The sequence below is a fragment of the Papio anubis genome, chromosome 4 (genome assembly GCF_008728515.1).
Source record: "Papio anubis isolate 15944 chromosome 4, Panubis1.0, whole genome shotgun sequence".
Classification (NCBI taxonomy): domain Eukaryota; kingdom Metazoa; phylum Chordata; class Mammalia; order Primates; family Cercopithecidae; genus Papio; species Papio anubis.
Window position 1 is genome coordinate 136401905 of NC_044979.1, and position 17417 is coordinate 136419321.

The following is a 17417-nucleotide window of genomic DNA, read 5'->3' on the forward strand; positions in this document are numbered from 1 at the left end:
GGTCTCTGTTTACTTATTTCTGTATGTAATAACCTGGCACCTATTGGTATGTATTTTACTTTTTATTCTATTGATAATTTCATATTTTAGCTGGAGTGTTCAGCCTGGCATTCTGATTAGTTAATAAGTTAGTGTGATGTTGGCATCTTTTCTGGGTTGAATAAAGGACCAAATCTACACATAAGCATAGTGGAAACAACATAGGACTCGGGAGTTGACTGACCTGGGTTCAGATCCTAGCTCTGACTTAGCTGTACAATGTTCCTTTGGGCAAGTTACTTACCTGTGCCTCACTTTCCTCATATGCTTGATAAGATTGTTGTAAAATTGGTTGACAGGATATTTGAAGCCCCTAGCACAGTCACCAACTCAGATTGTCCTTTAAGTTGTCCTTTAAGTAATCTGTCCTTTAAGATTTAAGAACTTAAAAATTTTGGGCTTTGATGGCACCATCAAATCTGAACTTTTAAAAAGCAGCTTTATTAAGAAATAATCAACATGCAGTATAATTAGTTCACTTATTGTGTATGAGTTAGTGTTTTCAGTAGATTCACAGATAATGTACAACCATTGCCACAGTCAATTTTATAACATTTTTATCAAATCAGAAAGAAACCTACCCATGAACTGTCATTACCCCATTCACTCATCCTCCCCAGCCCTGAGCAACCACCAGTCTACTTTGTCTCTACAGATTTGCTATTCTAGATGTTTTCTGTAAATGGAATTGTATAATAAATAGGTAGTCTTTTGTGACTTTCACTTAGCTAATGTTTTACATGCTGCAACATGAATGAATCTTGAAAACATTATGCTAAGTGAAAGAAGCCAGTCACAAAATAGACTACCTCTATTTAGTTCCAAAACCTTTTTTTTTTTTTTTCCTGAGAGGTTGGAGTGCAGTGGTGCAATCTTGACTCACTGCAACCTCCGCCTCCTGGGTTCAAGTGATTCTCCTGCCTCAGCTTCTCGAGTAGCTGGGATTATAGGCACGCGCCATCATGCCTGGTCAATTTTTGTGTTTAGAGACAGGATTTCACCATGTTGGCCAGGCTGGTTTCGAGGTCCTGATCCACCTGCCTTAGCTTCCCAAAGTGCTGGGATTACAGGTGTGAACCACTGTGCCTGGCCAGCCACCGTGCCAGGCCAGCCACCGCACCGTGCCTGGCCCCAAAACATTTTTTTTGAGACAGAGTCTCGCTCTGTCGCCCGGGCTGGAGTGCAGTGGCCGGATCTCAGCTCACTGCAAGCTCCGCCTCCCGGGTTTACACCATTCTCCTGCCTCAGCCTCCCAAGTAACTGGGACTACAGGCGCCCGCCATCTCGCCCGGCTAGTTTTTTGTATTTTTTAGTAGAGACGGGGTTTCACCGTGTTCGCCAGGATGGTCTCGATCTCCTGACCTCGTGATCCACCCGTCTCGGCCTCCCAAAGTGCTGGGATTACAGGCTTGAGCCACCGCGCCCGGCCCCCAAAACATTTTTAAAAGAAAACCCAAAAGTCACTCACTTCTCCCCTGTCCCCATCCCCCGGCAACCACCAGTCTGTTCTCTGTGTCTGTGGATTTACCTATTCTGGATATTTCATGTAAATGCAGTCATGTAATATGCAGCCTTTTTATGGCTGGCTTTTTTCACTTAGCATGTTCTCCAGGTTCATCCATGTTGTAGCATGTGTTAGTACTTCATTCCCTTTTGTGGCTGGATAATATTCCATTATTTGGATATACCGCGTTTTGTTTCTCATTCATCACTTGATAAACATTTAGATTGTTTTCATCTTTTGCCTGTTATGAATAATGCTGCCATAAACATTGGTGAATGAGTTTTTGAGCAGTCATATACTTTGATTTCTTTAGAGTTAATACCTAGAATGAGATTGTTGGGTCATATGGTTATGTTTAACCATTTGAGAAACTGCCAGACTGTTTTCCAAAGTGGCTGCACAATTTTACATGCCCGCCAGCAGCGAATTAAAGGTCCTCACTTTTCTCCGTCCTCATCAATACTTGTTATTTTCTGACTTTTTGATGGTAGTCATCCTAGTGGGTGTGAAATGGTATCTCATTGTGGTTTTGATTTGCATTTCTTTGATGGCTAATGATGTTGAACATCTTTTCATGTGTCTCCTGGCTACCTGTGTGTCTTTGGAGAAGTAGTAATTCAGATCATTTGCCCATTATTAAATTGAGTTGTTTATTATTGAGTTGTAAGAGCTCTTTATATATTCTAGATACAATTCTCTGTCAGATACCTGGTCTACAAATATTTTAATCTATTTTGTGTGTTCTTTCACTTTTTTTTTTTGTTACTTTTTTTTGGGAGACAGAGTTTCACACTTTTTTGTGCCCACGCTGGAGTGCAGTGGTGTGATCTCGGCTCCCTGCAACCTCTGTCTCCTGGATTCAAGTGATTCTCTTGCCTCAGCCTCCCAAGTAGCTGGGATTACAGGTGTGTGCCACCACGCCTGGCTAATTTTGTATTTTTAGTAGAGATGGGGTTTCACCATGTTGACCACGCTGGTCTCGAACTCCTGACCTCAAGTAATCCGCCTGCCTCGACCTCCCAAAGTGCTGGGATTATAGCTGTGAGCTGCTGCGCCTGTCCTGTCCTTTAACTTTCTTAGTAGTATCATTTGAAGCACAAAAGTTTTTTAAATTTGTTGAGGTTCATTTTATCTGTTTATTCTTTTGTTACTCATAGATTTGATGTTAGATTTAAGGATCTGTTTCCAAACCTGGGGTCATGAAGATTTACTCTTGTTTTCTTCCAAATATCTTGTAGTTTTACATCTGAAATTTAGGTCTTTTATTTTCAGCTAATTTTTATAGTGTAAGGTAAAAGTTCAGCTTTATTTTTTTGTGTGTGTGTGGCTCTCCAGTTGTCCCAGTGTCATTTTTTGAAATGGTAAACCTTTCCCCATTGAATGGCCTTGACAGACTTGTCAAAAATCATACGACTCTAGGATACGTTAGCTTATTTCTGGACTCTGAATTCTATTTCGTTGATCTGTATGTCTGTCTTTATGTTAAAGCCACATTGTGCTGATTACTTTGTAGTAAGTTTCGGAATAGGAAAGTGTTGATCTTCCAGCTTGTTCTTTTTCAACATTTTCTTTTTTATTTTATTTTGAGACAAGGTCTCATTCTGTCACCCAGGCTGGAGTGCAGCAGTGTGATCTCAGCTCCCTGCAGCCTTGACCTCTTGGGCTCAAGTGATCCTCCCACTTCAGCCTCCCGAGCAGCTGGGACTACAGGCGTGTGTCACGCCTGGCTAATCTTTTTATTATTTGTGGAGGTTGGTATTAAACCCCTAAACTCAAGTGATCTTCCCGCTTCAGCCTCCTAAACTGCTGGGATTACAGGCCTGAGCCACCACACCTGGCTTGAATAGTTCTTTTATTAGAAAATGTGTATTCCTTTTAGAATAAATCTTAGTTTACACTACCTTAAGGTCATTGAAATATTTTTACATATAATGCATACTGTGCCTGAGTACACATATATAATATGTACTTTCCATTTTATTTATTTGTTTGGATACAGAGCATTGCTCTGTCGCCCAGGCTGGAGTACAGTGGTGCGATCTTGGCTCACTGCAACCTCTGCCTCCCAGGTTCAAGCCATTCCCGTGCTTCAGCCTCCTGAGTAGCTGCAATAACAAGACGTCCGCTACTATGCCCAGCTAATTTTTGTATTTTTAGTAGAGATGGGGATTCATCATGTTGGCTCAGCTGGTCTCAAACTCTGACCTCAAGTGAACCGCCTGCCTCAACTTCCCAAATTGCTGGGATTAAAGGCGTGAGCCACCGCCCCTGCCCATTGTATTTACAGTTTTAAAGACCTGTGAAGATCCAGGCTCTGTGGCTCACGCCTGTAATCCTACACTTTGGGAGGCCGAGGCGGGTGGATCATGAGGTCAGGAATTTGAGACCAGCCTGGCCAACATACAAAAAATTAGCTGGGGGCGCGGTGGCTCACGCCTGTAATCCCAGCACTTTGGGAGGCTGAGGCGGGTGGATCACAAGGTCAGGAGATCAAGACCATTCTGGCCAACATGGTGAAACCCTGTCTCTACTGAAAATACAAAAATTAGCCTGGTGTGGTGGCGCATGCCTGTAATCCCAGCTACTCAGGATGCTGAGGCAGGAGAGTTGCTTGAACCAGGGAGTCCAAGGTTGCAGTGAGCCAAGATTGCACCACCGCACTCCAGCCTGGGGGAGAGAGCAAGACTGTGTCTCAAAAAACAAAACAAAAAAAATTAGCTGGGCGTGGTGGTACACGCCTGTAATTCCAGCTACTCGGGAAGCTGAGGCAGGATAATTGCTTGAACCAGGGAGTCAGAGGTTGCAGTGAGCCGAGATCGCGCCATTGCACTACAGGCTGGGTGACAGGGCGAGACTCCATCTCAAAACAAAACCTATCAAGAAAGTATAACTGCGGCCGGGCGCAGTGGCTCACGCCTGTAATCCCAGCACTTGGGGAGGCTGAGGTGGGCGGATCACCTGAGGTTGGGAGTTCAAGACCAGCCTGACCAACACAGAGAAACCTTGTCTCTACTAAAATACAAAATTAGCTGGGTGTGGTGACACATGCCTGTAATCCCAGCTACTCGGTAGACTGAGGCAAGGAGTATTGCTTGAACCTGGGAGATGGAGGTTGCGGTGAGGCGATATCACACCATTGCACTCCAGCCTGGGCAACACGAGAGAAACTCTGTCTCAAAAAAAGAGAAAAAAAAGTGTAACTGTACTCCAGATAAAGCAGAATGTAGGTTAAAACGTTCGGCCCTGTTTTATCGGAAACGTAATAATTTCTTCTTGCATTTTTGGACTGCTTCGCTGTGTTTTATATTTATCTTAAGAGAAAGGAAAAGAAGATGATATTCTGTTATTTGTATAGAAACAAAGGACATGATATTAATATTTTACCAAAATCAGTATTTGGATTAGAGTTCAGGTCTTTGGATAACTAGTTCAGTGCTGTAACCTCTGAGTCAGAACTTGGGTCTTGCTTTGGTGACTTGTCCTAAGTTGGTTTATGTTTCTTTGTTTGTGGTCTTGGGAGACTAAACTTTACATTCACTGTAATAATTGGGCCATCACTCACTCATTCTCTCTCTCTTTTTTATCATTTACCTTTGTACTGTTTTTTACTATAAACATTGTTAAAAATATACAGTGTCATTTGGGCTAGAAAACTGTTTATCAAAGGTAACAAATTCCATGTTTTAAATGGAATTTATCTTAAGTTTTTAAAGTAACATCTTTAGACAGATGCATTTTCCAGATTCACATCTTATTGTAGATGTTATTGTCAATAAGACAATCAGGGTTAAAAATTCTTGGGGCTGAGTGTAATGGCTCACACCTCTAATCCCAGCACTCTTAGAAGCCGAGGCAGGAGGATTGCTTGAGCCCAGAAGTTTGAGACCAGCATGGGCAAACATAGTAAGACCCTGTCTCTAAAAAAACAATGAACAATTTTTAAAAATTGTGACAATGTATATAGCATTGCTCTGTACTCTATGGTGTCAGGGTTTGTGACAGTTATGGAAAAACTTTCAAAATTAGTGGGCTGCTTTTGTTGTTGAAGGAAATTTCAAACCTAATTAATGAATAATCAGAAATAAAATTTTTATCATTAACAGTAACTTGCTGAATAATTAGAAAAATAGGTGTTCAGTGTAAAATAATTATTATTCACAAGTGCTCCCCTGCCGTTTTTCAGGGTTTTTTTTCTTGTCATCAGGGCTGTTAAGCCAAATTACTATCAGATTCCTCAGGACTGAAGTATGTTTTATTTTGAAATAGTTACTTTACTGGTTTTATTTATCATGATCTTTTTGAGGATCCTGTAGGTGCACCTGTCAGAAGATGTTTCAGTTAGTCCCATTTATGGACTGTTAACTATTTCTTCAGGATTGTTTAAAATATATTAAGAAGTGATATTTTGGCCGGGTATGGTGGCTCATGCCTGTAATCCCAGCACTTTGGGAGGCTGAGACTTGAGGTCAGGAGTTTGAGACAAGCCTGGACAACATGGGGAAACCCCATCTCTACTAAAAATGCCAGAAATAGCTGGACGTGGTGGTGTGTGCCTGTAGTCCAGCTACATTCGGGAGGCTGAGGCTGGAGAATTGCTTGAACCTGGGAGGCAGAGGTTGCAGTGAGCCGAGATCGCGCCCCTGCACTCCAGCCTGGGTGACAGAGCAAGACTCTGCCTCAAAACGAAAACAAAAAGAAGTGATATTTTGGAGATAAAAGATTTTGCATTGAGTTAGGGATGAGATGTCACCAAAATTCAAGGAGTGTAGGAGGACTAGATGTTGCTGCCTCACATGTCATTTCTTACAACATTAGAATTAGGGAAAGCAAACTAAGATTTTATAAACAACTGCTGTACACTAGCCACTTTTTACTCCATATTTTATTTAATTTGTAAGAGTGGGATTTACTAGGAAAATATCTGATTGAGTCTTTTTAATAGTGAAACTGGAACGCCAAGCTGAAGAAGAACGAATACGGAAGCACAAAGCAGCTGCTGAGAAAGCTTTCCAGGAAGGGATTGCCAAGGCCAAACTAGTCATGCGCAGGACTCCTATTGGCACAGATCGAAACCATAATAGGTCAGTTCCTCAACCGAATTTTTGTTTTCTTTAGGACTATTTACATTGCTGTTAGTTATGAAAATTTCCTAAAGTATAAGAATAGGCAAGCTTCTCTCTTCAGTTTTCCATTTCTATTTGGAAACAGAATTGTTTTTTTTTTTTTTTTTTTTTTTTTGATTGTTTTTTTTTTTGTCACCCAGGCTGGAGTGCAGTGGCCGGATCTCAGCTCACTGCAAGCTCTACCTCCCGGGTTCACGCCATTCTCCTGCCTCAGCCTCCCGAGTAGCCACCTCGCCCGGCTAAGTTTTTTTTTGTATTTTTAGTAGAGACGGGGTTTCACTGTGTTAGCCAGGATGGTCTCGATCTCCTGACCTCGTGATCCGCCCGTCTCGACCTCCCAAAGTGCTGGGATTACAGGCTTGAGCCACCGCGCCCGGCCAGAATTGTTGATGATTATTGAATATTAACTGCCAAATGCTAGAGTTGCAAGTTAAGTAAAACATACTCATGCCCTTGAAGATACCACAAGTAGGAAGCTTAAATGATGGTGATAGGTGAAATGTAATCCAAATACAAGTCTTTAAAAATGATAATAGGTTTTAAATGCATACATTTTGTAAAACCTAAAGAAGGAGAAATATTAGTAGTTACACAAATTGGGGCTGGGCGTGGTGGCTCACACCTGTAATCCTAACACTTTGGGACGCTAAGGCAAGAGGATTGCTTGAGGCCAGTAGTTCAAGACCAGCCTGGCCAACATAGCGAGACCCTATTTCCATTGAAAAAAGAAAGAAGTGACCGGGCGCGGTGGCTCAAGCCTGTAATCCCAGCACTTTGGGAGGCTGAGGCGGGCGGATCACGAGGTCAGGACATTGAGACCCTCCTGGCTAACCCGGTGAAGCCGTGTCTCTACTAAGAAATATAAAAAACTAGCTGGGTGAGGCGGCGGGCGCCTGTAGTCCCAGCTACTCGGGAGGCTGAGGCAGGAGAATGGCGTAAACCCGGGAGGCGGAGCTTGCAGTGAGCTGAGATCAGGCCACTGTACTCTAGCCTGGGCGACAGAACGAGACTGTCTCAAAAAAAAAAAAAAAAAAGAAGTTACACAAATTACAGACACTAAACTAGTCTCCAGTTTCAACATTTCTCATATACTTTGATTTACCTTGCAATTTTTATCTGTCTAGAGTTCTGAAGAGGAAGAATTCCGTAAACTGTGGTTTTGAATGCTCAATGATACTCTGTAATTATCTTCTCCAGCAGTAAAATCATCCGGCAGTCCTGATCTATTCATTGTCTTACTAATACTGGTTGTGATTTGTAGATACTGGCTCTTCTCAGATGAAGTTCCAGGATTATTCATTGAAAAAGGCTGGGTACATGATAGCATTGACTACCGATTCAACCATCACTGCAAAGACCACACAGTCTCTGCTGATGAGGATTACTGTCCCCGCAGTGAGTATATCTGTATATCTAAGAGTGAGTTCACCCTGCTCTAGTGGGCTCAACATTAAGGACTGCCTTTCCTCTGTCACTTTTTCCATTTGCAGAATTTCTTTATTGTGGTCTTAGATCAATTTGAGTGACATGGGTAGGTGTGAAATGTGTAGACAGAAGGAAAGAAACCCACATTTGATTACTACCTTTGTTCTAAGCATAGTGTGAGAAGATGAAGAGCTTGAATATTAGGATATTTGGGTATTAGATTTTATAGGAGCAGTTTTCAAACTTTGTCCCTTGGAAGCCTTTGTAGGTGCCTCAAGGGCTGAAACTGAGGTATGGGGGCTAAGAAGGGCAGTGTTACATGTCCTCTTCTACTTTTTTTTTTTTCTGGAGACGGAGTTTCACTCTTGCCACCCAAGCTGGAGTGCAGTGGTGCGATCTCGGCTCACTGCAACCTCCGCCTCCTGGGTTCAAACAGTTCTCCTACCTCAGCCTCCTAGGTAGCTGGGACTATGGGTGTCTGCCACCACATCTGGTTAATTTTTGTATTTTTAGTAGAGACAGGGTTTCGCCATGTTGGCCAACCTGGTCTCAAACTCCTGACCTCAGATGATTCACCCACATCGGCCTCTCAAAGTGCTGGGATTACAAGTGTGAGCCACCGCACCTGACCCTCTTTTACTGTTAAAATTAATTCAATCAGTGTTTATGCTGAATCTATTTGTGAAGCAGTTTTTCATATGTTAGGGGTACAGCAGCAAAGAAGACAGATAAGGTCTTAAATGCTAGGGGTATAGCTGCAAACAAGACAGATAAGGTCCTTAAAATTCTTGTGAGGAGAAACATAGCAAATACCTAATGAAGAATGAGTGACTGAGAAGGGATCATGTAGGGACACTGGTAATATTCTTTCTCTTCATCTGGGTGCTGGGTATATGTGTTCAGTTTGTAAAAGAAATACACAGTGAATGGTTTTCTGAATATATATTCATCTTCTTAAAGTGTATGTATTGAGTATATTTCGAGAAAGAAATTAAACAAATTTTAATTAAAAAAATAAGATTCTTAGGTTAGCTCAGGTTTTCTCAACCCCAGTGTTGCTGACATTTTGGGCTAGATGAACCTTTTTTTTTTTTTTTCTCCCACCATGACACTGATGAGGAAGATAGTTTTTTGTACTGGGAGCTGTCCTGTGCATTCAGGAGCTTCCCTCTACCCACTGGGTGGTAGCAGTGAAAACCAAGTATGTCTCTAGATCCTGCCAGATGCCTATGGCAGGCAGCGGTGCTCCCTGTCGAGAATCACTAGGTTAAATGATCCATAAACTTCTTTCAGCTCTCCTGTCTGTAACCTAATGAAAATTGCTTATGTGTTGGTGTCATGTGGGAGGTAAAGGAAAAAAAAGTTGCTTCCTGAGTACTAGATTCTTGTGCTTCATTGATAAATCTTTTTTTTTAAAGTAACTTTTCATGTTAGAGAAATTCCTAACTCAAACTTGAAACTCACAAAATTGTTAAGTAAGAATACTACTAATTTACAAAAATAAACATTCCTTCAAATAAAACTTCAAATTTAAGGTGTTTGTATGTTGAATTATATTGAGCATAGATTATGTCACTTGTTAGAACAATCTAGTTTTGGTAGACTTCATGAACACTCAGGTGAGGGCAGTTAGATTTGAGAGCAGTAACTGTGGAGCCTGGATGTTTAGATTTGGAAGAGATTTCAGTGGGATGAGGGAGTGTTACTTTATAATGTGTCCCTAAGACAAGGTTGGGGACCCAGAACCTTCATTTCTAGAGCATCCTGGTGGATGTTGTTTCACGTTTTCCAGTTCTAGAATGGCAGTTTCTATTTAAAATTACCCAGCTGAGGCTGGATGCAGTGGCTCATGCCTGTAATCCAGCACTTTGGGAGGCTGAGGCAGGTGGATCACTTGAGCTCAGAAGTTGAAGACCAGCCTGGCCAACATGGCAAAACCCCGTCTCTACAAAAAATACAAAAATTAGCTGAGTGTGGTGGCAGGTGCCTGTAATCCCAACTAATTGGCAGGCTGAGGCAAGAGAATTGTTTTAAGCCCAGAAGGCAGGGGTTGCAGTGAGCCAAGATTTGTGCCACTGCACTCCAGCCTGGGTGACAGAGCAACATTCTGAAAAGACTAAACAAGGTTATGTGTTAGTAGTATTGCAGAGATGTTTCAGGTTAAAGCGGGGAGAATGGGAAAGAGAAGAGAAACAGTCATAGTATGCAGTAAGGCTTATTGTAAGGTAAGGCTTATTGTAAGCTAAGTATTGTGATGACTGGCCAAGAGTGGTGGCTCACACCTGTAATCCCAGCACTTGGGAGGCCAAGGTGGGCAGATCACCTGAGGTCAGGAGTTCGAGACCAACCTGGCCAACATGGTCAAACCCCATCTCTACTAAAAATGCAAAAATTAGCCAGGCGTGGTGGTGCGCGCCTATAATACCAGCCTTTTGGCAGTCTGAGGCAGGGAGAATCACCTGAACCCGGGAGGCGGAGGTGTCAGTGAGCCGAAGGTTTCAGTGAGCCAAGATCACACCACTGCACTCCAGCCTGGGCGACAGAGCAAGACTCTGTCTCAAAAAAACAAAACACAAATATTGTGATGAGCTAAGATAGGCTTTGATAAATTGGCTCAAAATATATCTATGTTAAAGTTATGTATTAGTATATAGGAACTGATTTACAAAAAAGTTAGTTGTATTATTTGCCACTTGAAACCTCCAAGGATGAGTCTATGGTATTTATGTATTCTCATTGCTTCTGCTTCACTACAGATGCCTTTGCTCTTAACATCATGTAAAAGGAGTAAGTTCTTTATTTTGCTTTGATATAAAGATAGTCATTCTTCATTCTAAGTTGCAGTACTTTTAAACTTTGGAATTGTGCAGCGATTCCACCTCAGAGAGCAAATATCTGAGATAACATGCTGTGTTTAAGATACGTAAGAGAAAGTAGCATCTATTATACATGAAGATATATTTGATATTTCACAGGAACCATCTGTGTTGTTACAAATTGTTGAGTTTGGCACTGGGTACTGCTTAGGTTTGAAACTAGCAATTGGGCATTTACTGTAGTCAACCTAATATCTCAATTTTTCTTAGGTAAGAAAGCAAACTTAGGTAAAAATGCAAACATGAACACACAACATGGACCAGCAACAGAAGTTGCTGTAGAGACAACCACACCTAAACAAGGACAGAACCTATGGTAATGTGAGCATTCATCTGGTTGCTCTTTCTTTTTCCTTTTAATTGTTAAGGAAGAAAGTATTTAGTATAGTGATGCCAGTGAGTTAATAATGCTCAGGATACTTTGTGTGACTTTGATATTTTGGGTACCAAAGCTTCTTGCATTAGCAGACCTGATTTTCGTTAAGAAGATACTTGTTTTTTAAGGGTTGGAATTTTGATTTTCCCCCCTTGTAATATAACTTTGTGTATTATGTGATGTATCTTATATAGCAGTAAAAATGTAGCTTAAGTTTGGTTGGGAATAGAAGTATTTAAGATTTTCCTTAACTTTTATTAATTAACAAATTGTGTGCATAGCCGTTAGTTTCCTTTGTGTGTAATTCTGCTTTTAGGCAGTGAGCTAGGTTTTAGAGGATCCATTCTGTGACTTTAACTGTGATCATCTGTGGTTTAATGACGTTTCATTTTTGAATTTTGGGTATAGGTTTACTCTCTGGAGGGAAAGGGACAAGTATGCTAATTAACTTTATAAAATTTCATTTAATATTTTAATAGGAACCATATTGGCTCCGGTGTCCTAGTACAGAGTTAACATTAGTCATCATGAAAATAGTAAATTACTTAATTCTACTTCTAGATAGTAAACTGTGAACACATTTGGAATTCTGTTCTCCCAAGTCCCACCACCAACTCTAGATCCCTTGCTTAGTGTTTGATTTTGAATTTTTTTTTTTTTTTCAGAGTTATCAGGTCTGTTTTGCCCCTACAGGTTTTTATGTGATAGTCAAAAGGAGCTGGATGAGTTGTTAAACTGTCTTCACCCTCAGGGAATAAGGGAAAGTCAACTTAAAGAGAGACTAGAGAAGAGGTAAGAGGTTTTCATCTTACTCGTCACATCTTACTTCTCTTTAGCATTGGATATAAATATCTGAGGGTTTTTTTTTATTATTATTCATTAAAGTTACTAAAGTAAAATATTTTAAATGTGTAACCGTTTTGTGTTCATATTGCCTGATATTTTCTTGGCACATTATGCTTATTGGAAAAATATGCCTTTGGCCATCTATATGTAGAGTAGCAGGATTATGCACTAAAGAACATGTGCCAGCACCAAGCTGTGAGCCTCATGGTTGTTAGACAGCTTTGCAGATGCAGGCCCGGATGGGTGGGTGTCCAGAAGTGTTCTGTCAATATTCAGAAGAACCAAAAGGTGGAAACAATGGCAATGACGATCAATTGATGGAATGGATAAATAAAATTTGGTATATATCCAGGCCTTGTGTGGTGGCCCACACCTGTAATCCTGGCATTTTGAGAGGTGAAGGTAGGCCAATGTCTCGGCGTCCAGGAGTTTTGAGACCAGCCTGGGCAACATAGAGAAACTCTGTTTCTACAAAAAATACAAAAATTAGCTGGGTGTGGTGGTTTGTGTATGAAGTAGTCTTAGCTACTTGGGAGGCCGAGCTGAGTTGGTCACTTGAACCCAGGAGGCAGAGGTTGCACTGAGCCAAGATCATGCCCTTTTACTCTGGCTTGGCCTGGGTGACAGAGTGAGACGCTATCTCAAACAAAATGAAACAAAAAATGCCCAAAATTTAGAATATTCAAATAATGGAATATTATTTAGCCGCAAAAAGAAATGAAGTACTGTTCTGTGCTACAACATGGATGAACCTAGAAAACATGCTAAGTGAAATAAGTCAGACATCGAAGGCCATGTGGTGTATGATTTCATTCAAATGAAACATTTAGAATAGGCAAATCTATTTCAAACAGAAAGTGGATTAGTGGTTGCCAGAGGATAGGGGAAGGGAAGAGTGGGAGTGATGATTGCTAACAGGTAAGAGATTCCTGCTTGGGGTGATGAAAATGTTTTGGAATTACATAGTTGTGGTGGTTCTACAACAAAAACCACTGAAGTACATGCTTCAAGTTCGTGAATTTCATGCCATATGAATTAAAAAGAACCAAAAACCCTGTTCTGTCTACAAAGTAGCATCAACTCCATCTAAATTTGCGACTGCCATTGTTGTAGACATTTCTATCAAAGCCAGGATAAGATTTTGGCTTAATGCCACCTCTTATTTCTGACTCTGCTCAATTTCACGGTTGAGTTTAGGTTTGATGGAAGAGGGAAGGAAAATGTGATTCAGTACATACTCTACACCATTGCCAGACTTTTGCGAAGGAAAATAGGTACATAATATTGATGTTAGTCCACTGCTTAATGTGTAAATTAATTAAAATTGCATTCAGAATTGTGTTGTCTGAATACAGATGTGTCTAGGCAAATTAAGAAAGATAAAGGAGGGCCGGGCACAGTGGCTCACACCTGTAATCCCAGCACTTTGGAAGGCGGAGGCAGGTGGATCTACAAGGTCAGGAGTTCGAGATCAGCCTGGCCAACATGGCAAAACCCCGCCTCTACTAAAAATACAAAAACTAGCCGGGCGTGGTGACGGGCGCCTAGTAGTCCCAGCTACTAGGGAGACTGAGGCAGGAGAATCGCTTGAACATGGGATATGGAGGTTGCAGTGAGCCAAGATCGCACTACTGCACTCCAGCCTAGGCGACAGCGACACTCCATCTAAAAAAAAAAAAAAAAAAAAGAACAAAGGAAAGTGTCAGTACACAGAGCCCCAAAGGAATATAGTTCTATGATGTTCCTTCTCTTTGGGCAGCACATTTGATGCTGCGTGTGTTGAATTGAAAGGATCTGTTTTGTTCACTAAATATGAAGATTGATTCCTACCATTAAAAGCTTAGAAGTGGTTGGGTGTGGTGGTGCACACCTGTAATTCCAGCAGTTTTGGAGGCCTAAGGGAGAGGATCACTTGAAATCAGGAGTTTGAGATCAGTTTGCGCAACATAGCAAGCAAGAGCCCATCCCTACAAAAAATAAAAAAAATTAGCCAGGTGTGGAGGCACATGCCTTGTAATCCCAGCTGTAGGCTCAGGTCGGAGGACTGCATGAGTGCGGAAGTTTGAAGGTGCAGTGAGCTGTGATGGCACCTTTGCACTCCAGCCTGTGTGACAGAGCAAGACCCTGTCTCAGGAAAAAAAAAAAAAAAAAACACCAGGGAGAGGTGAAAGAGATCTAAGTAAGTTTTCTAGAAATAAAATGTTAAGTAATTGAAATTTGAAGAACATCTTCAAAAGGTTTCTTTCTTTCCCTTTTCTCTTGTCCCAAATCTTCTAGATACCAGGACATTATTCACTCTATTCATCTAGCTCGGAAACCAAATTTGGGTCTAAAATCCTGTGATGGCAACCAGGAGCTTTTAAACTTTCTTCGTAGTGATCTCATTGAAGTTGCAACAAGGTTACAAAAAGGAGGACTTGGATATGTGGAAGAAACATCAGAATTTGAAGCCCGGGTAAGAATATAAGAAAATCCCCCTTGAATTACTCATGGAAACTCAATCTGAAGTTGTTCCCTGATGCTGTTCTTGACTTCCCAGCATGACCTTCCTGGAAATCAGATGTTTGGATTTGTCTTGGAAGATGTGTATGGAACCAAAAATACTTTACGTACATGTATTTTTTCCTTGTTATCTTTTGCTGGTATCCAGAAAAGCTTAATAATTGGCTTACAACCTTGGTATGAAAAGAGCTTTGCTACTAAGGTGGATGAAAACTGATTGTAGAGGCTCTAGTCATACAGCATCATTTCACATCTTTCCCTTGCGATGCCTGTGCTTTCAGGTGTAAAACATGCTTGTGTATCCTGCACTTGCCCATTCTTCACACTCAGTCAGCTCAGATTTCTATTTATGTTGGGCGTGACTCATGTTGTCCAGTGGGCTGTCATCACAGTCCTGTCCTTTAGTGCTCAGAGGGACCCTTCAGTGGGATGGGTGAAACTTCTCAAAAGATCCCATACACCGTAGCAGGTAGGTTTAGGTGTCGAAGATTGGTGAATACTATGCAGCAATTACTATTGTAAACCATTTTTTTACTGATTTTAAATCAATAAGTCCACATAATTCTAGGCATATTAATATTTGTGGGTCTTTTCAAATTCCTCATGCATTATGACATGTTTTGTCTTTTTTTTCTTTTTAAAGAGATGAGGTCCCTCTCTGTTACCTAGGCTGAAGTATGGTGGCACAGTCATTGCTCACTGCAACCTCAAATTCCTTTGCTTAAGTGATTCTACCATGTCAGGGTTCCAAGTAGTTGGGACTACAGGCACAAGCAACCCCTGCCTGGCTGATTTTTAGAATTTTTTTATAGAGACTGGGCATGGTGGCTCACGCCCATAATCCTGGCACTTTGGGAGGCCAAGGCAGGAGGATTGCTTGAGCCCAGGAGTTCAAGACCAGCCTGGGCAACATAGCGAGACCCTGTTTCACACACACACAAATGGAAAATTTTGTAGAGACAGAATCTCACTATGTTGCCCTGGCTGATCTCAAACTCCTGGCTTCATGAGATCCTCCTATCTCAGTCTCTCAAAGGGTTAGGATTATAGGTGTGAGCCACCTCACCCAGCCAATGTGTGTGCTCTTATGGTTTTGTGATTTTTATGAACAGGTTCATTTACATCCCCCCATGCCATTTTTCCTAATTTATAAGTACTTTTCAACTCTTCTAGCAGGTTTTTTTTGTTGTTTTTTTTGGGGGGGGGTTTTTTGCTATTAGAATAAGCAAATAATATGTGTATCTTACATATGCACATTTTTTCTTTTTAATTAATCTTGTGGTGAATTCTTGGTACGTTTCCTGGGAAAAAAGATTGAAACATCTTTATGGTTCTTAATGATTTTTTTAAAAAGAATTATTGAACCCAAAGGGTCTTGCAGGTTTCAGATGTTACACGTTTACTTTTTGTGTAGCAAATGTTCATTAATTGCCTACTTTGTGCCAAATTCAGGCCTATATCTTGCTGACATTGGGGTATCATTTTTCTTTGTGACTATTAAAATGTTATCTTCTAATTGGCATGTCTTATGTGATTGATAAGATAGTGTTTAAGGACATTTTTTATTTCTTTTCTTTTTATTTTTAAATTAATTGATCTTTTAAGAGATAGGTCTTGTTTGTCCGGATGTGGTGGCTCACGCTTGTAATCCCAGCACTTTGGGAGGCCGAGGTAGGCAGATCACCTGAGGTTGGGAGTTCAAGACCAGCCTGACCAGCATAGAGAAACCTCGTCTCTACTAAAAATACAAGAATTAGCTGGATGTGGTGGCACATGCCTGTAATCCCAGCTACTTGGGAGGCTAAGGCAGAAGAATTGCTTGAACCCGGGAGGTGGAGGTTGCAGTAAGCCAAGATTGTGCCATTGCACTCCAGCCTGAACGACAAGAGCAAAACTCTGTCTCAAAAAAAAGAGATGGGTCTTGTTATTCTTACCCAGTCTGAAGTGCAGTGGCTATTCACAGATCATAGCTGACAGCAGCCTCAAACTCCTGCCTCAGTCTCCCGAGTAGCTGGGACTACAGGCATATGCCACCACCACACCTGGTTGGGCACATGATTTTGATGAAGTGGCCAAACTTCTGTTTCCTCATCTATCGGGTAGATGTGAGGCTTAAAAAGAGATCAGTGAAGCAGGAGGATCGCTTGAGGCCAGGAGTTTGAGACCAGCCTGCGCAAGAATTTTGAAAAATTAGCCAGGTATGATGCCATGTACCTGGGATCCCAGCTAATGGGGAGGCTGAGGCAAGAGGATCACCTGAGCCCAGGAGTTCAAGGCTGCACTGAATTGTGATTGCTGCACTTCTGCCTTGGTGACCCAGTGAGACCTGTCTCTTTAAAAAGAAAAAAAAGGAGATCAAGTTTGTAAAACACACTACCTTACATGTAGTTAGTTACATGCTGGAAGCAAGTTACAAATATGAAAAAAATTTTTTAAAAAATTATTAAGTTGGAAAGTCAGCAAATTTTTATTTTACTTTCTCAGAGTGTCTTTGCCTTAAGATTATAGTTTAAACATGGGGCCGGACGCGGTGGCTCAAGCCTGTAATCCCAGCACTTTGGGAGGCCGAGACGGGCGGATCACGAGTTCAGGAGATGGAGACCATCCTGGCTAACACGGTGAAACCCCGTCTCTACTAAAATACAAAAAAAATTAGCCGGGCGAGGTGGCGGGCGCCTGTAGTCCCAGCTACTCGGGAGGCTGAGGCAGGAGAATGGCGTGAACCC

The 17417-nt window shown here is 41.4% G+C and overlaps 1 protein-coding gene across 4 annotated transcripts in view; it reads left to right on the forward strand.

Annotated features, from left to right (window-relative positions):
- The window catches only part of BAZ1B (bromodomain adjacent to zinc finger domain 1B), an 82612-nt gene that overhangs the window by 45836 nt on the left and 19359 nt on the right, over positions 1 to 17417 (forward strand). For all 4 annotated transcript variants that reach the window (XM_031665494.1, XM_031665496.1, XM_031665495.1 and 1 more), the window contains 5 exons: positions 6486 to 6624; positions 7928 to 8061; positions 11178 to 11283; positions 12037 to 12135; positions 14467 to 14644. In XM_031665494.1, coding sequence (XP_031521354.1) covers positions 6486 to 6624; positions 7928 to 8061; positions 11178 to 11283; positions 12037 to 12135; positions 14467 to 14644 — 656 coding nt within the window. The remainder of the gene's footprint in view (positions 1 to 6485; positions 6625 to 7927; positions 8062 to 11177; positions 11284 to 12036; positions 12136 to 14466; positions 14645 to 17417) is intronic.